This window comes from Strongylocentrotus purpuratus, unplaced genomic scaffold, assembly GCF_000002235.5.
Source record: "Strongylocentrotus purpuratus isolate Spur 01 unplaced genomic scaffold, Spur_5.0 spur5_scaffold_6, whole genome shotgun sequence".
Lineage (NCBI taxonomy): Eukaryota > Metazoa > Echinodermata > Echinoidea > Camarodonta > Strongylocentrotidae > Strongylocentrotus > Strongylocentrotus purpuratus.
In genome coordinates, this window is record NW_022145612.1 from 2,751,049 (window position 1) to 2,776,312 (window position 25,264).

A 25,264-nucleotide genomic window follows, 5' to 3' on the forward strand; every position below is an offset into this window, starting at 1 on the left:
ATTCTGCTACACCATATTATATTGTTCTAAGGCGTATACAATTTTGGTGAAATTAAAGTAAAAGGTGCTCTTAATCGCTTTAAATTTAGAGCACTTTTTATGGGAAAAAGGAAAAGGGGGACATATCCAAAGGGAAAAGGACACTCATTAGAAAAGAAAAAGAGCATATTTCAAAGTAAAAAGGAGACCATAGGTGAAAATGGGGCACTCCTCGCACTTAATAAGGGGCACTCACCAGAGATGAAAATAGGCACTAATGACAACGGAAAAAGTGCAATTATCAGAAGGAAAATGGCACTAATTAGAAAGGATAAGGGGCACGAATCAAAATAAAAAGGGGCAATTATCAGAAATGAAAAGGGGCACTTATTACATAGTTAAGGGGGCACCTCTTAAATTTGAATAAGGGCACTCGTCTGGGATGAAAAGGGGCACTTATAAGAAAGGAAAAAATTCCACGCAAAAATTATGCAAAAGCGGTAGGTAATTGCGGAAGGTGGAGAAGAATCATTTTCGCACCGTATACTGATTACAATTTTAATGATTTGCACATCTATCCAATCTTTCCATATAGTATAACAGTAACGATACGACCCATCTGTGACACTAATAAACGATGTGCATGTTCGGTATAATTTGCATATAACTATGCGCAGATTGAAAAAGAATATTTTTGACTGACAGTTCGTCTTCTGCGCAACCGAATGGAGCGTTTTTACCCAGATTCTGGCGATAAAAGTGTGTAGTTTTCTTTGAACAAATTATTTATCTTTTTACTTCATTTTACTTCTCGCATTCGTTATTTTTTCGCGCTTTTTCTACTGAACTTGGGTTTGCTAATTCACGCTTTTATGTAGGTAAATGTGGTTTCGCATATTGCCGAGAAAAAAGAAGAAGAATTTTTATGCCGGGGCCGTGCCTTGGTTGGTTTCTTTCTATAAAAAAGAGAGAGGGCTCGAGCTCTCAACACCCTCATCCACACACTACTACCCCCCCCCCCCCCCACCATGCGACACACGACACACACCATGCGACACACACACAAACACACATACATACATAACTATGTCGTGATTTCATAGCGTGTATGCAATTTTAACCTACCACTTATCATATTGAGTGAATATCATATTTTCGCCATGACGCCATGATTATGCAATGAAACGTTTTTCATTCATCTTATGAATCCTCAATCATATAACCGAGAAAAAAACACCTGAGGATACAAAATCAATTTATTGAATAAAATTGTGTTCGATTTGATAAATGAACGATTATCTCATTCCTTAAAACATTATTGCAGTATGATACAACATGACTATTCCACAAGACAAAAAAACGGGTCGACAATTACGTCTTCCTTTAATCAAAACAGACCAAGAAAAGTTTTCTGTTTCGTTTGTTGGTAGTACTTTTTGGAATATGCTTCCTACTAATCTTAGAATTGAGAGATCAAGAACCTCTTTTCGTAAAAAACTTACAAAATTACTTTTAGGTGAAAACCACGGATTATAACCTTGTAATTATATAATTGTATATAGCAACCAGTCTCGTTTTTTTTTATTGTAATATTATATACAATCTTATTTATAGGATTTGGAAACCCATCGTTTATTTTTCAATAAACTTTATTTTAGGCTTTAGACAACGAGAGTCAGACTCGATTAGCAAAATCATGTGCTATTTACCATCGATCACAAACTAATATTGTAAATAGTAATTGTTTTACTCTTGACACTAAATTTACTTATAACTATTTTTAAATATTTTTATAATGTACATGTATATCGCTGTAGAACATTTATTTTTATAATTCATGTCATGTATTTATGTTATATTGGCATTGTCATTTCTTTCAATGTTTTCAATGGTGATGAATAAATATATTCAATTCAATTCAATTCAATAATGCTCTAAATGTACCCTCCAAATATATCCTGTCCGATCTCCTCTTTGTCCAAACTGGCTCGACCCATTTCGCAGAAGATAGGCCGTCATTCTTTTGGCCGATATAATTTCATGATGATAATCATGTCGATGTAAATTATCCAGAATAGGCAGCCGAGAAGTTGTTCATCATGATTAACAGTATAACAAATATTTGTTTTACCAAGGCATGCCTCATCAGCACCAATGTTGTTCTTCCTGGGGCGATACAATTATTATTACCCCAGGAATTGCCAGGTACCCGTTTATATCTGGGTGGAGAGTGGCATCATTTTAATGTAGATTGATGCTTTGCCAAAAGACGTTAGTACCTCGCTGGGATTCGAACCCTCAACTCTTGGATTGAGAGTCAGGTGAATGACCCCACGATTGCTACATGCGTAGTCAGAACAGTTTTAAAAGGTCATTGATTGTAATGTCTCTTTTAATAGTGTCTCCTTCTCGTTATAGAAAACATTGAATAATAATCATCGTTTACAGAAAATAAATCATTGTTATAGGTTTGAAGCCCTTGTCATCGGTTTCCCGGCAAAAGAGGGACGCTCTCGCTATCATTTTCATGTTGTCCGTTTGGGCGCTGTGAAACTGATGGAGCCGTCGACGTCTGACCGACCGTACCATGATAATTAGCGGGAGATCGATCCTTGATAGCCTCATCGTAAGACGGAGGAGGTCCCTGGAGGACCTGGGCCATGCGCTGTGAGTACTCCTCCAACACCCTGAAGTTATGATGGCTCAGGTGATGGATATCGACTGAGGAACACGTTTCGGGTGGAGAGTCGTCCTGGACGATACGGAGATCGTCGGCACTGCTGGACCTTGACTCGCCACCGGTGTATCCATGCTTGAAGTACTCACATGAACATTCCCGACACACATAGACGATGACGACGAGGACGATGAAACAAGCAATGACGAGCGCAACGTAGTCGAGGTATAACATGTGGCTTCTAGAGAGACAGAAAGAAATTTAGCTATCGTAAAAACAACAGAATGTATATTTCATATATTTAAACGTTATTTACTGTGACTGACGTCTTCATAATTATACATGTAAGTCTGTTTGAAATTTATTGGGAAAGTTTTTACACTTTCAAATAAATGTCTTTAGCAAAATAATTGCCATCTGGAGAAAAAAAAACTAAATCGCTATAGCTTATTATATTCAGTCTGTGTTATGCTTTAAAATTTGCTTTGTATTTTTTGTTGCTTTGCTTTGTTTTGTTTTGTTTTGTTTTTTTGTTCTTTCTTATCTTAATCTCTGTCTCTCTAGGGGAGTTTTTCTCTTTTCAGAGGTAGTACTGTATTTTATTTAAAGACTATAATATTTCATGTACAAGCATCTTTTTTGATAAAGCGTTTTTGAAAGAAGAAAAAAAATGAACATGAAATGACTAAGTATTTTATCATTATTATTATTATTATTATTATTGTTTTAAATGAATAAGGAAATGTATGAAAGAGTTGTTTTGTTTATCAATTGATGTTCATTAAGAATTATACTTTTGAATTGTATTTCGATTATTCTGAATGTGATGTCAAGTCAGTATAATGTAAATTGCATGATTTTGATTACTAGTATATGTACTGCCTCTGGTATTGAGAAAATAAAACACCATATGAATATGTTTTTTTTTTAACCACTAGACCACAAATACGTCAGTGACTTCGGCGACACCAGATACACAAGTAGTATATAAATATATATATATCATCATGTAATGTATCTTCATGTATATATAGTATATAAATATATTATCATAGTTCAATTTATATAGCGCAGCCTCTCTACCGCTTGAATACAAGTATCATATTATTAAACTAAGCTGCCATAATAATAAGAATAAGCATTCAAGGAATTTCTTCCAACCAGGTACCCCTTTACATCACCTGGGAACCGCGAACCATGTGATCCACAGTCAGGTGATGTTTCCACCAGACCACGACACCTCTACATATACGTATAATTTGTATGTACACTGTCGCTCATATAGGTGGAATATTTTTTGTTTTACCCCAATTTATGGAATTATTTCAAAAAATAATTTAAAAATAATAGATCTAGATAATAGTATACATTCTCAGATTTTATTGAATAATAATTTGACAATGCGTGACTGCTAAACATGTGTATGCTACTATGCTTATCAACTAGGGCACCGACGCTCTTAAGTCATAAAAGACAGTAATGAGGATTAATGCCCCACAAAAGGGTACTAATATAGCACATCGACGGTATTGATCCTGGGGCCTCACAGTTACGAGGTCATTGCTTTGTCACTGAACCATGACTGTACGCAGCGGGGGCTAGGGTAGGGGGCAGTTTCCATAAATATAAAAAACACAGAGAATGCAATAAATTTTCAATAATTTATTGCATTTGACCCCGGTCCCCAAAATAAAAAAATATTTATGGAAACTTTAAATATTATTTTTTTAAACCACTAGACCACAAATACGTCAGTGACTTCGGCGACACCAGATACACAAGTAGTATATAAATATATATATATCATCATGTAATGTATCTTCATGTATATATAGTATATAAATATATTATCATAGTTCAATTTATATAGCGCAGCCTCTCTACCGCTTGAATACAAGTATCATATTATTAAACTAAGCTGCCATAATAATAAGAATAAGCATTCAAGGAATTTCTTCCAACCAGGTACCCCTTTACATCACCTGGGAACCGCGAACCATGTGATCCACAGTCAGGTGATGTTTCCACCAGACCACGACACCTCTACATATACGTATAATTTGTATGTACACTGTCGCTCATATAGGTGGAATATTTTTGTTTTACCCCAATTTATGGAATTATTTCAAAAATAATTTAAAAATAATAGATCTAGATAATAGTATACATTCTCAGATTTTATTGAATAATAATTTGACAATGCGTGACTGCTAAACATGTGTATGCTACTATGCTTATCAACTAGGGCACCGACGCTCTTAAGTCATAAAAGACAGTAATGAGGATTAATGCCCCACAAAAGGGTACTAATATAGCACATCGACGGTATTGATCCTGGGGCCTCACAGTTACGAGGTCATTGCTTTGTCACTGAACCATGACTGTACGCAGCGGGGGCTAGGGTAGGGGGCAGTTTCCATAAATATAAAAAACACAGAGAATGCAATAAATTTTCAATAATTTATTGCATTTGACCCCGGTCCCCAAAATAAAAAATATTTATGGAAACTTTAAATATTATTTTTTTAAACCACTAGACCACGGATACGTCAGTGACTTCGGCGACACCAGATACACAAGTACTATATGTATATAAATATCATCATGTATGTATCTCCATGTATATATATATATATATATATATATATATATATATATATAAATATATATTTGTATATAACAGTTCAATTTATATAGCGCAGCTACTATATGAATATACTCTACCGCTTGCATGTTATCATGTTATTACCTCGGCTGTAGCTTAGCTGCCATAATAATAATAATAAGCATTCAAGGAATTTCTTCCAACCAGGTACCAATTTACTTCACCTGGGTGGAGAGTGGCAAATGTAGATCAATGTCTTGCCAAAGGACATTGGTGTCGCGGCGGGACCATGTGATCCACAGTCGGGTGATGTATCCACCAGATCACGACACCTTTACATATATGTATAATTGTGTATGTATATTAATGTATTCCCAGCGTAGACATCTTTGCAACTTTTGCAAAATAAAAATAAAAGAGAGAACATCAAAAGGGAACATTGATGCATAAATACACGTGCACATCAGCTGATTATACCCGTATACTATTTGACTAACATATTCCATAACATTGGTTTTAGTACAGGCAACTACCATCTTATCGGCCATATGCTTTCCGTTACTCATATTTCATTTCAGCGTATGAAGTGAACTTATGGCACTTGAGATGTCGGTTTCAATATCACAGACTGAGCACAAGACTCAGCCAGGATAATCATAAGGGACTAGTGTAATGATCTCTGAACAGGTCTGTATGTACAGGCCAAATCAGAAAATGTAAATGTCAATACTTCATTATGCTTTTCGGGGAGATTGTATAACAATTTGTTTACATGTTTGTGTCGAATTCGTTATGTTGCTACTTTAGAGTGATTTAGATATACGGACGTCAAATTAGGGAAGTGTCCCCTAAAAAATGCAATAAAGATCATTTGATTCGTTGATTTGACGGGTAATGCTAGTTCATGTTTATGTAGTGGCAGTTATAGGAGTAATAGTAGTAGCGGAAGAAGTAAGATTACTAGTAGAGGTAGTAATAGCAGTAGTTGTAGTATACTGTCCACGTATAGCAATATTAACACGAGTAGTAAAAGTATGTAGTAACAATAATAGTCGTCATCTTCGTCGTCCGATCGTCGTCGTTGCATGTAGAAGTAATAGTTGAAGAAGAAGAAAAAGAAGAAGAAGAAGACGAAGACGAAGACGAAGAAGAAGGAGGAGGAGAAGAAGAAGAAGAAGAAGAAGAAGAAGAAGAAGAAGAAGAAGAAGGGGAAGAAGAAGAAGAAGAAGAAGAAGAAGAAGAAGAAGAAGAAGAGAAAAAGAAAAGATGATGATGATGATGATGTTGTAGATCAAGTACCAGTAGGCCTACTAGTATAACAATTATAGTCGTAGTAGTATTAGTAGTAGAAAGCATAGCAGTATAGTTTTAGGAGAAATGATGGTGGTGATAGTAGTATGTTATTGTAGAAGTAGCTGTACGAGAAGTAGTAGTAGTATAGTACTAGTACAAGTGGATATGGTGGTCGTGGTGGTGGCGGCGTTGGAAAGGGTGGTAGAAGTGGTATAAGAAATAGCGTTTATTTTAAAAGTAGTAGTAGTAGTAGTAGTAGTAGTAGTAGTAGTAGTATCAGCAGTCAAAGAAGTAGTCTACATAATAGGCCTGTTAAAATGGAGTCATTATAGCACAATTTATTTATCAGTATGTACGTCGTTAGGGTTTGCCTCAAATTTACTTAATAATATCTCGTCGTATCATGACTTTCATTTACCACAATGTTTTTACTATACTTACGATCTATGTGAAAACAATCTGCTCCAAAATGATTCACCTATCTCCCCGTCCTGTGACTCTCTGTACTGCCAGTCTGACATTGTTACTCTTGCAAATCAAGATGTTTTCTTCTTGAGATGTGGTCCTTTCTTATAGTTGTTAAGTGTGTTGATAGATGGAATATATTCACACACAATATAATCCGTCGATGCTACGCCGCGGACTCTTGTTATTCGGTACATTTTCCGACCTGAAAGTGCAACAGATAAATTGATTGCCAGTGTAAGAACATAATAGGGCTACGTGGAAACAATGATGTTAATTTCATTATTTGATATTCTATTCTTATTAAAAACAAAACAACACATAAGAAACATTTCTTCCTTCTTTTCATGATCATCATGACAGTGTGATCATCAAGTGATCTGAGATGCACTTCTTTCACAGAAACACTTGGAATATTTGTTTGAGATTTGCCTAATTGTCGCATGCAACTTTGTTCTGGGTAAAAAGAATATTTCGTCTATTGAGAGTGTGGAGGGTGTTAGCTATGTTCTTTGATACAGAATTAATGCTCCTCCGGCTTTTAGCATAGTAGATAAATAGTAAGCATGTTGCTTGAAGTGGCCATCTTCAGATTTTCATTTTTTACAGGCTTTTAATGTTCAATAGTGAGGGTAACAGCAACAACAAAAATATTGTTTTTTTTAAAGCATTATAATATATATAAATTATATAAAGAAATAATAAGATTTTTAAAAATTAACTCTTACCATTTCTCAACACAAAACGTATAATCTGTCAAATCCAATTTTGTACAGGATATTGGTCCACTATCGTCGAACCATCTCATTACATAGTTCATATTTTGATCGCCGCAGTTAGGAAATCTCTGTCAAGAAATAATATTCAATGTTCACGTTGTTTATCCTCAGCAGCAAAACATTATTTTTATTCTCAAATTTCGTTTATAACATGTCACATGAAAAAATGTCCATGAAATCAATGTAAACTTGAGCAGTAAGCCTTATGTCCTATTCCCAACCAAGGAATGAAGCTTTGCGAACCATCCGGTAGTACCGCGGAAATCTCCAAATATGCGGGTATAGAACTGTAAATACTGATTCATCAATGTCAACTGTAGAGAGCATGCACCCTTAAACACAAACTCAATCATATTTATTGGTCAGTGTTCCATTCAAAATGACCTTGGGGTAAAATAGACATGGAATCATTTTTTTCCAATCTATACTTCAGGAAATTGTAGAATAAGCTTGGTACCCTAATGGCAGGCCAATAACGAAAAATATGTATTTTCCCCAAATTGAAGTAAAATGTAAATTGGACAAAAACATAATCGGGGCAGGGTAGAATACATCTAACATGTTGGATATTTTCCCTATATAATCCAGACTGATTCATTCATTCATTCTTTATTTATATCTTTCTACTCAATTAAATTTTATAAATTAATTCTTTTTAAAAACATTAATAGAATATCCAAAAAATGTTAAGTATTTAACTATAATGCCGCGGCCCTTTTTGGCGGCCTAAAAAATTGGAAAGGGTAAAAAGAGAGAGTGACGGAAGAAAGTTAAAAGAGGACAAGATAGAGGGACAGAGAAAAAAAAGTCAACTTTTTTCTTTTCTTTTTTTCTCATTTTATCAGCTGTAATTCATAGTAGAATTTAGTGAAGGTATTTCCTGGCTGGGAGATTGTAGCCTGTGAATGATATACTTTGTACTTTGTAGGTAAACAGCACACCCAGTCAACTAATCTTTATTTCTTTTATTCAACCTTTTTTTATAGCTTTGTCTTGTTTATCAGCTGTAATTAATAGTATAATTTAGTATAAAGTAATTCCTGGCTGGGAGATGGTAGCCTGTGAATGATGAGCCTACCGGGCCTTGCCCCTTATTATAGATGAACGACACACCCAGTCAAGAATTAAAAACAAAAGTAAAATAAGTTGCAAGGCTTTGTTTATTTAAAAGTTTCATTTTTATCATTTGTTTAAAAGATAATCTTTTCTTCTTTAAGGCTCCTAAGGCATAGCAGAATTTAGTGTAAGAATTTCTTGCTAAGAGATGATGGCTAGTCAACTGTGTGGTGTTTTTTTCCTCTTTTTTCGTAAGGGTTTGCAACCCGATAGATGTTTCTTCATGAAAGAGTGTGTATATATGTGAGAGAGAATTGATTTCCCAACGAAATAAACAAATAAAATAGGGGCAGTTCGAATTTCTAGAGTATGGAGTTTCCATTTCTTGTTTTATATTTCGTTTTAATCTTACACATATACTTATTGGAATTCTTATCTTCTTAGTTTGTTCAAAATGACCTTGGCCTTATCTTACTCAAATGACATCAAATATTAAATGTTTTGAATCGTGCATAATGTCATAAACAAATGGGATAAGTTGTGTAATCCTTGAATTATGGAAAAGGAGAAATTATAAAACCAGGTAACAAACACCGTGTAAGACGAGGTGGCCGAGTGGTTAAGGCGATGGACTGCTAATCCATTGTGCTCTGCACGCGTGGGTTCGAATCCCATCCTCGTCGTTACAATTTTTTCCTCCCGATTCCAAAACATACGAAATAGACCAGTTCACGGTTAGCACATTACTGCAATGACCCCGAATATCCACAGATCTTCAAAACATGAAGAGGTCCCACTTTGTACATTTTGAAATAATCACTGCTACAGCAATGGAGGTGCCATAAAAATAGCCTTTGTTTCCTTTTTTTCAAAAAATACTTTCACCTGTGTATCATGGAGTGCACTGAATGTGCATGAATTAATAATGATTACATAACTTTCATGAGCACGTATCCATTATTTCGTCTCCGTGTATTCCAAAATTTGTTCTGCAATGACCTTTATCTGCAACCGTGAACTGGCTTGTTTGATGGATTATCCCCAAATTGACAAAATATATTGGATGAGTGGACAAGGAGTTCTGAAAATTACTAGATTAATCCCTTTGATTGTAAAAGTATAAAATTATGTATTCATCTTTTAGGGGAAGTTAGTATTAATCACAGCACGTTTATATAATAGCAAAGACTAACATTTATACATATATATTTATATTTAGAGATGGGAAAATAATTGCTTATCCATCCAGAAACTAATAAAGGGTGGGGTGCGGCATTTACAGTAACGTCTAAGACAGCCTACGAAGTGTAAGAATGTATGAAATAATATGTGTAAATAAAGAAACGAAAAGGCGAGAAAGGAACGAATTTCATTTTTTCATTTCATTAGGCTGAATGGAAAATATAGCCAAGGATTAAAAAACACATTTAGCCTAGAATCTAGGCTATATTAACATCCCCACGCAAGACGAGGTGGCCGAGTGGTTAAGGCGATGGACTGCTAATCCATTGTGCTCTGCACGCGTGGGTTCGAATCCCATCCTCGTCGATACTTTTTTGTTTAAACCCAATTCTAAACAACAACAACAACAAAATTGATAGATCGTCTTAAGAAAATTATACATGAGGAATATGTTTAAATAAGATAATATAATGATCATTTTCACCCCAAACGTATTAATGCTACATATTATTGATGTTATGAACTGATATGTTTGTATTAATATTTGGAAATCTTATCTGAATCTGACTCGAAGTTTAAGCTTCTACTTACTCATTTGTTTGCAAGAAGCTTTTATCCCATCCTTAATATCCCATTATGTCATCCCATCCCATCCCGTTATAATTACTTTAACCAATACAAGTGTTCTTTATCTATTTGTATATCATTCGTTAATAATAGGCCATTTTCGTAATGTAACCAAATTTATACCTTAGCGCCTCGATACGAATCCTTTCTTTCACCTGTCACGAATAATTGTATTCCAATAGTCAGAATGAAAATTGGATATAGTAAGTGTTGATAGGTAGGGCAAGCCATGATTTTCTGCACAAAGGATTCTCATTAGCAATTCTGAAATAAAATGTGTTAATCAGGTTCGTAATCTCGGAGTTTTGTTTGATGTTGGAATGACCATGAAATCTCAGATTTCATATTAATGTTGTTAGTTTAGCATCAGTCAATACTCACAATATCTGGAGGATCATGAATCAGAAAGCCACCGATCAGATTGTTCATTCTTTTATTATGTCATGTCGTTTTGGAAATGTGTAATTAAATAGCCCATCTGCAACGAGTTCTGAATATGGCAGCTCGGCTCGTCACCCTTCGTAGTAGATCCGACAATATTTCAGATATATTAAAATCTCTTCATTGGTTATCAGTCTAAAAAAGAAGCATGTATAAGCTGTTACTTATTACTTACACAACACTTATTCATTCTTCATCCCATTACTTGTATCCGATTTTGAAACCGTACACCACACAACAGAATTTACGTTCAGGTTCACAGCTCCAGTTAATATATACACCCAACAACCTATATGGGGACCGGGCTTTTGATAATTTTGCACTCAAATTATGAAACATTTTACCATTACAAATTAGACAATTATCATCATCAATTGGAATATTCAAGAGGATATTTAAGCACTATTTGTTTATGTTGTAGTTTTAATATTATATAATTATTTTGATATTATACAGAGCGTCTTGAGCAGTCTTTTAGAATGGATATGTGCGCTTTATAAGTTGACATTATTATTAATATTAATGTTAATTCTACCAAGCAAAAACTCATGTTTGCAATTTGAGGTCTGACTATTAATAAAACATTTATTCGTAACAGATGAATGCATAATTCGTATTGAGGCGCTTCACAAAGTCATTTGCATACATTTTGTTATATCATGAAAATGGCTTTCAGCCTAATAAAAATCAAGGCTATTTTTAAGTAATTGTGAAAGACGAGGTGGCCGAGTGGTTAAGGCGATGGACTGCTAATCCATTGTGCTCTGCACGCGTGGGTTCGAATCCCATCCTCGTCGATACTATGATTTTGTTTTAAAAATAAATCCCAGTTCTAAACAACAACGAAACTGATTGATCGGCTCTAAAAAAAAGATAATTTAATAATAAATTTTCAACCCAAACGTATTACTGATATCATGAACTTACATGACTTATTTTTATTAATATTTGAAAATCTTATCTGAATCCGAATTTGGACTTTAACCTTCTATTTACTCATGTGTTTGCTAGAAGATCACGTTATGATTACTTAGACAAATAAAACTGTTCTTTATTACTCTTATATCATTTGTTGCTAATAGGCCTTTTTCGTAAAGTAACAATATGTATGCATATGCTTTTGTAAAGCGCCTCAATGTGAATTATTTGATTCACCTGTTATGTAACAAACGATTGTATTTCAATAGTCAGAATATGCAAATTGCGTATATTACGTGCTGCTAGATAGCCATGGGGCCCGAATTCACAAAGGAGGTTTGTCGACAAACCTTCTTTGTGAATTCGGGCCATTATGTTTGTCCTACCAAGCAACAACTAATGTAGGCCCTATGCAATTCGAATTCTGGCTATTGAGATACATTTATTCGTGACAGGTGAATGAAATTATTCACATTGAGGCGTTTCACAAAGCATAATTTATATGCATACATTTTGTTATATTATAAAAACTGCCTATTTGGATTACGGTCATTTATTTGTTTTGCAATTATATCAGAAATTACAGGAATATGGGTTACAGCCTACTAAAAATCTAAGCTATATTCTCACATTCGTGCAAGACGAGGTGGCCGAGTGGTTAAGGCGATGGACTGCTAATCCATTGTGCTCTGCACGCGTGGGTTCGAATCCCATCCTCGTCGATGATTTTTGTTAAAATTCCAATTCCGAAAAAACAATATTTACTGTCTCAAGAAAACGATGCATAAATATAATTCATAATACTGCCGTGGGGTAGAAAATCAAGGGTTGGTTTAGAACACCCTGGATGGACCGTGTTCAAGACCAGGGGATGTTTCACAAAGATCCTAAGTTGGACTTAACAACTATTGAAAGCCGTTAAAATGTTAATTCAAAATCATTCTAATTTTCTATTATCAAAGAGATTTCATGTTCTTGATGTGAAATTTATGAACAGTTAAAAATATTTTTTTGCTTTTGAATATATTTTATTATAAGGTTACAAATGGCTCTCCATAATGTTTAAGTCCTACTTAAAATTAATTTTGACTTAGGTTCTTTGTGAACCCCCCCCCCCCCCCTGTACTGCAGTAGCAGCTCTTTAAAAAGAAGCTCGGGAGACCAGATCTTGGCTTCACGAATTTATTGAAGCGTAGTTTATATCTCAGGAAGAAAACAAAACAAAGTTCTTTAATATTTGTATATCATTCACCACCAACAAGTCAATAAGCTGACTGGACACCATGACCTCTGCTACAGGTCGAGCTATACCTCTCTGCCGACCTGCGACAACAGACACAAGGTACAGCTAGCTATTCTGGTTCAGAAGCTACTGCGATTGCACATCAGAAGCAAGCCTCTTAATTCTAAGAACCAACTATACAGCACCCGGCGTCTCCCAGACAACACCCAGACTGTGTAGCGTATAGACAGGGCTATGTGCTGTACGCAGTACTCCAGTTATTTGGAACTACAGGTGTTACTGAAACTCTCCTCTCCGCCAATTTATGATTACGACTTTAGTCACAGCTCGTAATGACGTAACCACACCTATCCAAGATGCATTACAAATGTAGCGGAGCTAAATTAAGCCATTAACTCATTCATGAAGAAAAAAATTATAATTACTCTATAATACAAAACCCTACTTGCTTCAGTTTATCAAGGAAGTATTCCTATATTACTACGACGAAGAGATTTCAAACACCTTGGGTAATTAGAGTAATCAAGCAGATCATTTCAAATTTCAATCACCTGTCGATAATATATACAAAGCATTCCACTCATCTTTCGAATGCTTTCTGTCGACCGACATTTATACTGGAGAGGGTGAGTCACTTTACATACTTTTATATCATAGGGTTTAAGCTTCTATCAACCAACAATTTATTTACTAGACAAATTTTCACCCACTATTCATGCTAATGTGGCTGTGGAAAACCTTAAACAACATGAAAATGACCTCAAACAATGGAGTGTTCTGTTATTATTCATTCAATATATGATTAGTTTGTATTCATATATAATTTTATATCATCATAAATGGGAACATAACTTCCCACCTCCTCGTTATGTAACACAAATAAAACGTCTAAACTGTATTATCTCACAATGATAGGATTTTAGTGTAATAATAAATAAAAATCATAGATCATAATCTCATGTACCTCTAGTTGGTACAAGTAAAATAATTATTGAAAATTAGGGAGAAGTATAAATAATCATAGAGATAATCGTCCTAATCATACTAAGATCATTTAACTTCTTCGTATGCATTTTTTTGTCGTTTTCGTGGTTATATTCGGTACTAATCGAAGGAACTTATTACAAATTTCATACATTCAAATCTTTTCTCACAATTCACAAGACAAAGTCTGCTATCATGCCTGTCTCTCTTTTCAGAGAGAAGAACGTAACCTCAAGAGAAAACCATGTCCCGTCATATCGATCGCATTCAAATTTAACGATTTAACAACAAATAGCCTAGCTAACAATCACCATTCACATCTCCGAAACGAATATAAGTTTCTTCTAGATTATGAACAAGTCATTAGTGTTATATTCATTTTAATCATTGGAGAAAAACCCAGCAAAGAAAAGACACGAAAGGCATTTTAAATAGGCCTATATATTTTGCAAGTTTTAAAATTGTCATTATCACAAAAGTTCTTCAATTATTATTTTCGTGTATTTTTTAGAGGATTCAAGGCTCAAATAAGTCTACCCATTCAGTGTTCTTGAAAACTAAACAAATGGTGTGATAATGCTTCTCATCTTTTTAGTTGGTTATCAATCTTGCTTTCACATTATTTAATAGAAAAATGTGCTTGCCTATTTTCGAATCCATTCATTCATTGTTTTATACAACAACCACTAAGTTAAATAACATAAAATAATCATGCATGGAACACCACCGCAACACATAACAGCAAATTCATGCAAAAGATTTATAGATAAATTTGAGTTCTGGTCATGCGATTGGATTGTGAAAGAAACAGTGTGGAATCGATCAGAAAAAGTTGACCATGTAGCATTACAAGTATATGTGTGTACTGCAAGGTTCTGGAATCATCACAAATGATAAGAAATTTGACCCAGTCTTGGTAAAGTAACAGGCATTGCACACAGAAAAATCTGGCCTTATTTTTAAGCCGTTACTTGTCATATTTAGAATATGAAGGCATTTGAAGAGCCATGCTTTTCAGGGAAAACTATTCTCTGATGTTCATCCACACTTGCATAATAACAATGATAACGCTAACAAACAATTTTCACCTCTCCCCAGAACTCAACCTTGTACGGAATTCACAACATTCATATATGTTTTTAAAAATCGGTGTCTTTTGGCAGTTTATAAATACAGTTGAGGTGACTTACAATGTATTTCAAGTCTCTGCATTGTACAAATAATTATGGACCGACGGAAAGTATTCTGATGGCTCATACGTGTTAAAGTCATCATATCACATTCTTAAGATCTTCACTGATAGATACAAACAACAACAATCTTGAGGGTTTAGTCATTGAATCACAATAGTCTCCATCCTTGGTCCGGTTCATGAAAACCCTCGAACTCCAAAGGGATTTTCGGCTAAAAAAATTGTTTACACATATATTTCTCTCACGAAATCATTATGGTACAAAAATCGTCATCTTCTATTCCGTTGTAAACTTTTGTTTAAAGATGTGCTCATGTAAAAAAATAGACATTAATTCATGTTTGTGCACATGAACCGTTTATTAGCTTTATTCTTGATACAGTCCATAAACCATAACGACAGCAAACAGCGATCCGTTACTGTAGTGAACGGTGGTCATCGAGTCCGTACTATCATTCCAAATACATCGACTTCCAAGCTGCACCCCCGGTTTCTCTTTCTTGCTCCCGATATTGACGACGACGACGAACTTGTATCGAGGGTACATCATCGTCTTGAGTTCTTCCATGACGGCGCCGGCGATATCCCGAGACAGGAGACGACACTGCTTCGGATCATAGTGTTCTTGAGACAGGCGTCCCTCCAGGATGCTCTCTGTGATTTGTTCGATGTTAAGAGTTCGAAACTTTCGAGCAGGTTCCATGCGATAGGATGGCTCGAAGGCAGTGGATGGTCGTGATGCTGACGCTGGATCAGCTGGATCCGTCAAGAAGGCATCTTCACTCCCGGCGGCTACGGGTGGCAGCTTGGATAGGTCCGACATGGCTGGTGCTCTGCCTGTTGATGTGGATTCGTTGATGGACAAAATAGCACGCTTGGTTCTACGCAAGCAACATAGCAGAGAGTCCCATTAAACTTGATAGAGAATATTCTTTTGATAACGTTAAGAATACTATATCTGAGCACAACTTACTCTCAAGGTCAAAAATGTTAACTTCTCCTCTTCCAAACCACTTCAACTTTGGCTCTATGGATCTGTATGCGATGTCGTTGATATTTGTCTACAATACAAATATAAATATCCTCAAGACGGGGCATCACCCAGATATCATAAACTTCAAATCCACACTTTTGCCAGAAGATTCCAATAGAGGCGATGATCTAGCTGCTCGTGTTGACGTTCCGAGACACTCATAGTTTTCGAGTAACTAATAAAAAGGTTGTTTACAGGTCGTCAGAAGATTTCTTTTCCTTTATAGGGTCGTCAAATTTATGTTAGCTCATAATTGTTCTGCAGCATACACACTGTATCCTCCTTAGTCTATAAAGATCCTGATTATTATCGTAAGCTTCATACTAAATGACAGTATATACTTTTGATCTGTGTTCTTCTTTATGCAAACCCACCTGTGTCTAATGAGTTCTCAAAGAAAATACGTTCGAATGATTTGTTTACGGAGCCCTCTTGTAGGGGTAATGAATAGAAAACGAGATGAAAAGAAGAGCACAGAGTGAAATTGAATGAATAAAACCCTTCTGCAAATATTAGATCGAGTGTCGAGAGAAAGTCAACCGATCTTGCGCCCATGGTGATTTGTCCCAGACCGAGGTGGTCTATTGTTAGTTGCCTCGAACAATACGTAGTTCTAAAGGAAAAATGTATTACTGTAAAGCGCTAATTGAACCACGTTCCTTTATTTTCAACACACTCCATCCGTCTCTTTTTTTTTAATATGCTCCTATTTAAATCTTTATACGAATAATTCACTTTTCCCCTCTTTTTTGCTTTTGTTCTTCGTATTTCTGTAATTCATATTTTCCATTGTATTGTATTTGTATTCTATTTTTCTTAGATTCTCTCATGAATACTGTATCGATACCTCCACCGACACTCAAATTCAACAAGTAAAAACTTTGTCATAATAGTTAGATTATACCTTCACCCATACGAAGCGGGATCTGCACCCACTCAACTCCCCCCCCCCCCCCCAAGAAATGTTGGCATCCATCATCTGGTATTCCGACAACTACCACCTCATATTCGTGCATTTTGGTGATCTCTATATTAATTTCATTACTTACCTATATATTATTATTTTGATGATACCTCTTCACTTTGAGAAATGAGAATATTGATATTCGGGCAAGCTACGTCAGCCTCCCCTCCCCCCCCCCCCCCCCGACAATAATTGCGGCCGTCTTGCGTCCGTTCTCTCTTTCCCAATCTTGTCTATTGTTCTTATAGCAAATAAAGCACTCTAATGTGTCTACATGATGGAGAACAACATTAAATGCGTCGAAATCACGGCTAATAATCAATACAAGGCAACGAAGAATAAATTATTTTTAGAGGGACGTTGCTAATGACAGAATGGCTTAATTGATTGTGGCCCTCTTGTGCGTCGATGTTTGGTGTCTGGGCTCCTTTTTATTTGGGTATAGTAAGTTGATTGACAGGTTCCATTTACCCACTTAATGCATGCCTCCTAAATTTGCCATTATGAGGAAGTGATCGTGGATATGAAGAGAATGGAAATTATTAAGGCACACTTAAGTAAATTGGGGGGGGGGTTAAACGATATGGGGAGGGTGGTGGGGTATACACAGTCACCTATCCTTTTCTTTTTGGCAATGGGTGTTAAATATAAAATATGAGGGAGTAGATTTTTAGTAGGACAGAACGATAATCAAGTGCGTTAAAGCAACCCAGTATATGAATCATGTATTCATTATCTTATCATATACGCTCACTGATTCAAACCCTGGGTTGGAATCCATTCCGTTGCCCAGCGGAGATGTTGCCATGGATTCCAATATTTATATGAAAATAATAAAATTAATGAATTTGTGTAAAATCCCTCTTAACAATAAGTATACAGTAAGTTATATCTAGGTGACATACATGCAAATAACGCAAAATCTTCTAAATAATTTAAAGGAATACTCATGGCTTTTAATGAATATCACACTCATTCCATTATAAAGGACAGCTATAAGTTTTCGCCATTTTTTGTGTGACATTCATTATTTTTACTGGATAACTACGTAATATCTTAAACATTATCTTGTCTAACTTACAGACAAGACATGATGAGAAACACTCTCCATTCGTGTCTTGCTAACCTGGCTACGTAACCAAGCACGTCCACATTTCCAAAGCGATACGTTTTCTTTTTCTTTATTCGCACAATAAACAATCTTCTGTTGGTTTTCTCTATTTGTGGAACTTCAGAGTGAGGTAAAAAAAAAAAAAAAAAAGTAATCACGAAAACAAATAGCCACAAGTATACACTAACCAGTGTGGGTGTGTGTGTGTTTGCGTGTGTCTGATGGGATGAAAGTGAAAAGATATGTGACACAATGAAATAGAGAAAGGAAGAAATAAAAGACTAGTTGCAAAACAGAGAAACAGGACCAGAGAAAAAGAGGGTGAAAAACAGATAGACAAAAAAGCATGAACCAGTGGTATATAGAAGAAAAAAATAACTGAACAGCGGTCCGTATCTTGCAAGAATTTTTTTACGAAGTTAATGTCTCCACATAAACAAAAACATATCAAAAGAATGATGATTGAAATAAGTACTGTCTTGGCTCAACTTTATTAGAACTAAATACATATTTATTCAGTTATTTTTAAACATTTGAATGTGTTTTCATTTTTTTTTTAAAGTAGAACAATTTCCATCATCTTTTAATATTTTAAGAAACCAATTCAATTAGCAATGTTTACTTTTGCTGATTGTTTCATTTATTTTTAATTTGAAAATTAACACATGAGCAAAATTTCTATAATTCTTATTCGTAATAAATGGTAATTACTATTTTGTTGTGGAAATAATCCCGAGGCAAAGTTTCTGTCAGCAACAAGAGACAAATTCACAGACAAACAAAACCTTGCTGTAGATTGTATGGCGCAACCCCAACAGAGCGCTCAAATGGAAGATCATAAAGCAATTTGTGTGACCTAATTTCTTTTTTTAGAATGTTTCTTTGTTATGAATACTTCAGATTATGTATCTGGGTTTGCCAAAGTGCACTGGCATTGTGTTTCCCTGAACAAAAGAATTAATAATAGATGAATATCTAACGAGGTGATGCTCCAATAGGCCTTTTTCGTAATGTAACCAAATTGAATGCATACGTCTTTGTGAAGTGCCTCAATGCAAATTATTTAATTCACATGATAAGAATATAATAGTATTTTAATAGACAGAATCCAAACCGCATACATTAATTGTTGCTAGGTAGGACAAACATTATGGCCTGATCTACCTAGCAACACTTAATATATGCAGTTTGCATTCTGACTATTGAAATACTATTATTCTTATCAGGTGAATGAAATAATTTGTATTGAGGCACTTCACAAAGACTTATGCATTGGATTTGGTTACATTACGGAAATGGCCTATTGTCAATACAAGTATTTATCAAAATATATTGCCATCTACTCATGCTAAATAAAATCAATTTTGTATAAAAGTCGTGTTAGGTGCGGCTAGTGTAATACAAGAACTACACCGATGCGCAGATGTAACACACACTATGAAAATGGCGGACAAAGAAAGCGGACAAAATATACAGTTCCTCAGGTAGACACAGGAACATCCCTTCACTGCTATTATGTAAAAATGTGTTTAACAGGTGAATATGCATGTGACACCTGTTCCACACATTTTTACATAATAGCAGTGAAGGGATGTTCCTTTGTCTACCTGAGGAACTGTATATTTTGTCCACTTTCATTGTCCGTCATGTTCATAGTGACAAGGAAATGGGCGGGAGGCATTGGGGCATTCGTTCCACTGAAGCTGTTGCTTCTATGTAATCGGATTCTTTAATATAAAAATGGAGGTGTTTCTGTTAGTGAAACACCCCACTCTGGTAGTGAGTTGAACGGATGATTTATTGACGTGCTTTCATAATATACTTTCATATTATGTTTGCTGGATACAAATATTGTCCCCAACAGTTTGTGTTGCCCTTAGTCTGCCCCCCCCCCCCCGAACCTCCATTGTGATTGTCCTGATATTGCAGTTGCCGTAAGCATGAGAATATAATTGCACTTTTCAGAAAGACAAACGAGTATACACGTGATAGTAAATTGCTACATTGACAGAGAGAGAGAGAGAGAGAGAGCGAGAGAGAGAGAGAGAGAGAGGGGGAGACAGACAGAGACAGAGAGTTGATAGTAGATTTTATGATCTAAAAGGGTTCCAAAGTAGAAATGACAGGGTGTAAATAACCTTACACATGCAGTAACCATGAATCTTAGACCCGTAAAACCTGTCTCATAGAATGTTTGGCGACGTGGGTGAATATAATATGCTACGTAATTGCTAACACTACGAACAGTGCCTCAAGTGCCTCAATACAAATTATTTCCTTCACCTGATAAGAATAATAGTATTTCAATAGACAGAATCCGAACTGCATACATTAGTTGTTGTCAGGTTGGACAAACATTATGGCTTGACAAACCTAGCAACACTTAATATATGCAGTTGCATTCTGACTATTGAAATACTGTTATTCCTATCAGGTGAATGAAATAATTTGTATTGAGGCACTTCTTAAAGACTTATGCATTAAATTTGGTTACATTACGAAAATGGACTATTGCATCAACCAGGGAGGTGAAAGAAAAGGAGGCGAAACTCTTGTAATTTATTCAAACGCATTCTTGAGTTCTAAAGCGTAACAATGGGATGTGTAACATTCCACTTGGCTTTGAAGTTCCATGCTCCGAACCGCGCTTCCACTGCGGGGACTTTCGGAAGCCAGGCACCAGTTTTACATTTATTACAAAATATTAAATTACCGGCAAAATTTCAGTGTAAATCAAAAACTTTGTATGGGGATTTTATTGGGAATAGTGCATCAAACAAATTTTCAAATTTAGAACTCCGTCCTTCCTTTAATTTGTGTGCCAGAGCTGGTAAAAGAAAAATTACATCCTGTCAAAAACTCAATATTTTAGGATGATGCGCTAATTTGTGCATGCTTTAATGTCCCGTTATTTGATCCATGATTTACAATCTTCAATAACATTAAGTTTGCTAATGCGTGTTTTCGCGTGTTTTTTGTATTTTTCAAGTTTAAAAAAGGATGAAAGTACACAAGTTTGTGTTCGCTTGTTCTACTCTTTACACATTCAACAATGGATGACAAATCATTGGAAGGGACAGCGAACAGTTGCAGTGATACCATTTTCTGATGTAGGAATTTTAACTCCTGAAATTTCATGCGCTCTTTTCTCTCACCACCTGGTCAACAGTTGCTGATTAGCGCATAACTTTTCGGCGGCTTGGAGCATGGGGTCAAAGGAGAGCGGCTTGATTCCAGTCCTTCTCTATCACGTCCCTGATTAGTGTAAACAGACCAGTAAAGAAGCAATATTTTATTGCAAACAACCTTTAGTTAATAACAATTCACATATACTCCTATTATTTCAAATTTATCTATATTCACATTTAGAATATTTGTTTAAACCTAAATTAAACATAACTTTCATATAAGAATATAAGTGATTTAAAAGGTTTCATTTATATGACATTAAAATTCACCAATGAAATAGTTTAAGACATTTTCAAATCTAAGTATCCAACTCTTTATTCTTGTGTGACGGTGTGACCAGTCATGCCAGTCAATACCAATATCGGGGGAGGGGTGGTAAAGAAAATTCCTTTTTCATGAAGAATAAAATATGCTTAATAAATTAAAACACCAAAAAAATCTTATGTACATTATATTTCTTTCGTTACATGAGGACTTGCGTAACCAGGTTTTGTATTCTAGGTTGTCAAGAATAATAATAACAGCCTAATAGCTAGTCCACTCCAAATTTTATTAAACAGAAACGGAAATTCTTTTTGCCCAATTGATCGTGAGCCCGGCAGCCACTGAGCAGCGCCAGATCGACGTATTACCGACAAATTAAATGAAAGGCTAACATTTTCGATAGAATATCTAATGTGCCGATACCTTATAGAGTGTAATATGCACACAATATGAAAACAACTAATTTTAATTGGAATGTGGCTCTCCCGGCAGCGGCAATGCGTAAAAGTATTCGCATGGGTCATTTAATACCTCATTAAGTTCAGGTTATGAAAGGTGTACTGAAAACAAAATTATATAGAAATGTGTGCAAGCGTTTAAATTCAATTACTATAGTACAGTACATCATGATCAGCCCGGGGTACCTAAAGGCAATGTAAAATTTGGCTTGACTGTAATTCCTCCTATGGAAATGGAAAAAGCACGAAGCATAAAGTTTAAATATCCGAGTAATAACATTGAAAGCGCTCAAATCCAATCCTTTGCGATATATTGGTGTTCGAAACTACTTTTGACATATCAACTAAAGGCAATTACAATAGCCCTGTCCATCCCTGAACAGTGCAATTACGTAATCCGAACTTGATTTCTAAGTGATATACGATGAGGTATTTAAATTGCCCTTTAGTTGCGATCTTGTGCTAATAAAGATAACCCGAACCTAAGCCACACACTATGAAAGCACTGCATATAACGACCAACACATTCAACTAATTTTAAAATACAATTCTGTCTTGCATAAAATACATTTATGCAAATCATTTTAAATGTGTCCACATCCTAACGCGAAACGAGTAATTAACATTATTCTGATTATGTACTTCAAACTCCTCAAAAGGGTTACCAATTCATAACAAGCCATATTAGGGCAATGAATCCAATTGAAGTCAATATTCAAAAAATGGGTTTAAACAACATTTTACAAGGAGTATGAAGAATTCATTTATAAATTGTAGGTTTTGTGGGTAACCTTTACCTGCATTTTTAACAATTTATGCGATTCTTGTGAATATATACAAGTTATTTGCTGTACAGAAAGCCAACTCTCCAGACGAGAATTGCTGTAGATGGTATGATGGGCAGGTAGAAGTTACAACTTCATAATCTGAGATAAGAGTCTTCATGTCTTTCATGTCCTTTGAATATTGTTCAATCGTCAGGAGTCCCATGTCATTTGCACTTTCGGACCTTAACCAAGCAATCATGATGGTATCATCTAGACCATTTGCCAGCTGTGCTTGGACACCTTCTCTCTCTGTTGACCATTTTTCTCTTCCCGTCTCATCGATCAGGATAACCTTCGAGGAGCGAACATTTCCGTTTTTGTAGCAAATATCAGCTACCAGCAAATCTTTCGAAGCCATCGCGAGCAACTTCTTGGCTTTGAAACCAACGCAAGGTATTCCCCCCGTTTGTTTTCCTCCTTCTTGTGTGAAAATCTGGATCCTGCTGTTAGCCATGCCATGGTATCCAACATAAACATTGCCCTTGTTGTCCCCGGTTAGTACAGTACAGCCGCCATCTTCAATACTCATCGTCTTAAATCTAACATCAAGACATTGGCTACTTGAGTTGTAAAGACGGACATTGTTGTCACTAAAAAGAACCGCGAACCGACCAGTCTTGAAGAAAACCACCCCCTGTATTTTCTCTACACCAGGGAGTATCGTTTCCCTGGATCCACTTGGCGAGTACAAGTGGATGCCTCCGAATCGATCAACGAGGCCTATTCGATTGTCCTGCGTGGCCGCCATTCCATTTGCGCAATCCTTGGAAGGAAGGTCTATTTCATTCACCTTAAACTTCCACAATCCCACTTCCTTTTCGAGACCATGTTCTACCTTGAAGGTATGGACAGCAGACAGCAAAGACACTATGGCAGCGTTGGTTGGAATACCTGGGCTTCCCTCCTTTGGAAGTGCAGTTTCGACCTTGCACGTTGGACATCTGACCTTGAAGACACACTCTGCTTCTTGAATGGTTAGTCGTTTTACACACTGAAGGCAAAGCGTATGAGAACATGACAATACCTTTGGCTCCTGGAATTCCTTCAGACAAGATGGACACTGAAACTCCTTGGCAATGATCCGACAAAGTTCCTCCATGGTAAATAGGCAACAGTCTTGATGGCGGGAACTTTTGATCCAGAATTAAAACTTTGGCCTCGTAAAAATATTTGCTTTGTATTTTAAATTGATTTAGTAATTATATACATTTAATTTTACTTTTAATTAACGATAATGTCCCAGGTTTCCCCTGCCTAAAAGTTGGTATTGCAACAGTAGCAGGTTTACTCTCGAATTTCGTCGTTCATTCAGTGTCTTGGCGTATTATTTCAAATTGTGCATGTCTGCAAATGCTGAAATGAGAGAAAAGAGAACTTAATAAATTGCAGCGGTATCCACAATGATTGTGTTAAACAATTAAATTAAATCTAGCCTTGAAGCCTATTGTTTTGTTAATACTAAATATGCGGAAAATCAATATCCACAATTTTAACTGACATCATCTGAATATTAAAAATCATAAATTACAATTCGTGCCAGACATATTCTGGATAACCATCATGATCATGGTCTGTGGAATATTTTTGTAAAGGTATTTTGTATTGTTCATGGCCATCAGCTTTGCCATGCATAATATACGCACATCAAATCCAGCTATATAGTCGATCTTTGTTTACAAGTAACGGTTCGTAAACAATACCCTTCGTCATACTTACTCAAGCTCGATACTTGATTAACAAAACTGTACTTCAAAAATGTCATCTTATGATAAAGGAGTCGATTCCAGGAATACACCACTTAGAACGAATGTCATGTATTCATTCAGTCCTCCAATAATGTTCTTTATTATGACCACTATGTCCATGCTTGTTCAAGCTTTATTCCGTAGAATCATACCTTTTGTTTGAGTAACTGTCATAGGAACTGATTCAACCTCAGAAAAGGATGACCAGGTTGTCCATAGTAACCTTTTAATC

The 25,264-nt window shown here is 35.7% G+C and overlaps 1 protein-coding gene, 4 non-coding genes and 1 pseudogene across 5 annotated transcripts; 4 read left to right on the plus strand and 2 right to left on the minus strand.

Annotated features, from left to right (window-relative positions):
* Positions 1–1,846: 1,846 nt before the first annotated feature.
* LOC115919365 lies at positions 1,847–7,215 on the minus strand. Its single transcript, XM_030972963.1, has 2 exons — positions 6,996–7,215; positions 1,847–2,897 (listed from the first exon to the last, which is right to left on the minus strand). Exons 1-2 carry the CDS (start codon positions 7,073–7,075, stop codon positions 2,462–2,464), a joined length of 516 nt encoding a protein of 171 aa, XP_030828823.1. The 5' UTR covers positions 7,076–7,215; the 3' UTR covers positions 1,847–2,461.
* A 2,240-nt stretch (positions 7,216–9,455) lies between these two features.
* Positions 9,456–9,537, plus strand: TRNAS-GCU. The gene has a single exon. It is a non-coding gene; the product is annotated as a tRNA-Ser (tRNA).
* A 783-nt stretch (positions 9,538–10,320) lies between these two features.
* On the plus strand, positions 10,321–10,402 carry TRNAS-GCU. Its single transcript has one exon. It is a non-coding gene; the product is annotated as a tRNA-Ser (tRNA).
* A 1,417-nt stretch (positions 10,403–11,819) lies between these two features.
* TRNAS-GCU lies at positions 11,820–11,901 on the plus strand. The gene has a single exon. It is a non-coding gene; the product is annotated as a tRNA-Ser (tRNA).
* Positions 11,902–12,662: 761 nt separating this feature from the next.
* On the plus strand, positions 12,663–12,744 carry TRNAS-GCU. Its single transcript has one exon. It is a non-coding gene; the product is annotated as a tRNA-Ser (tRNA).
* A 2,542-nt stretch (positions 12,745–15,286) lies between these two features.
* LOC100893164 lies at positions 15,287–16,876 on the minus strand (annotated as a pseudogene).
* Between the last annotated feature and the right edge of the window lie 8,388 nt (positions 16,877–25,264).

What these genes read in the sequence shown, in the direction of transcription:
- LOC115919365 (XM_030972963.1), bottom strand. Translation starts at nt 7,075, where the DNA reads ATGTCAGACTGGCAGTACAGAGAGTCACAGGACGGGGAGATAGGTGAA. An exon ending in AGATTGTTTTCACATAGATC is followed by an intron (nt 2,898 to 6,995) that starts GTAAGTATAGTA and finishes CTGTCTCTCTAG; the next exon opens with AAGCCACATGTTATACCTCG.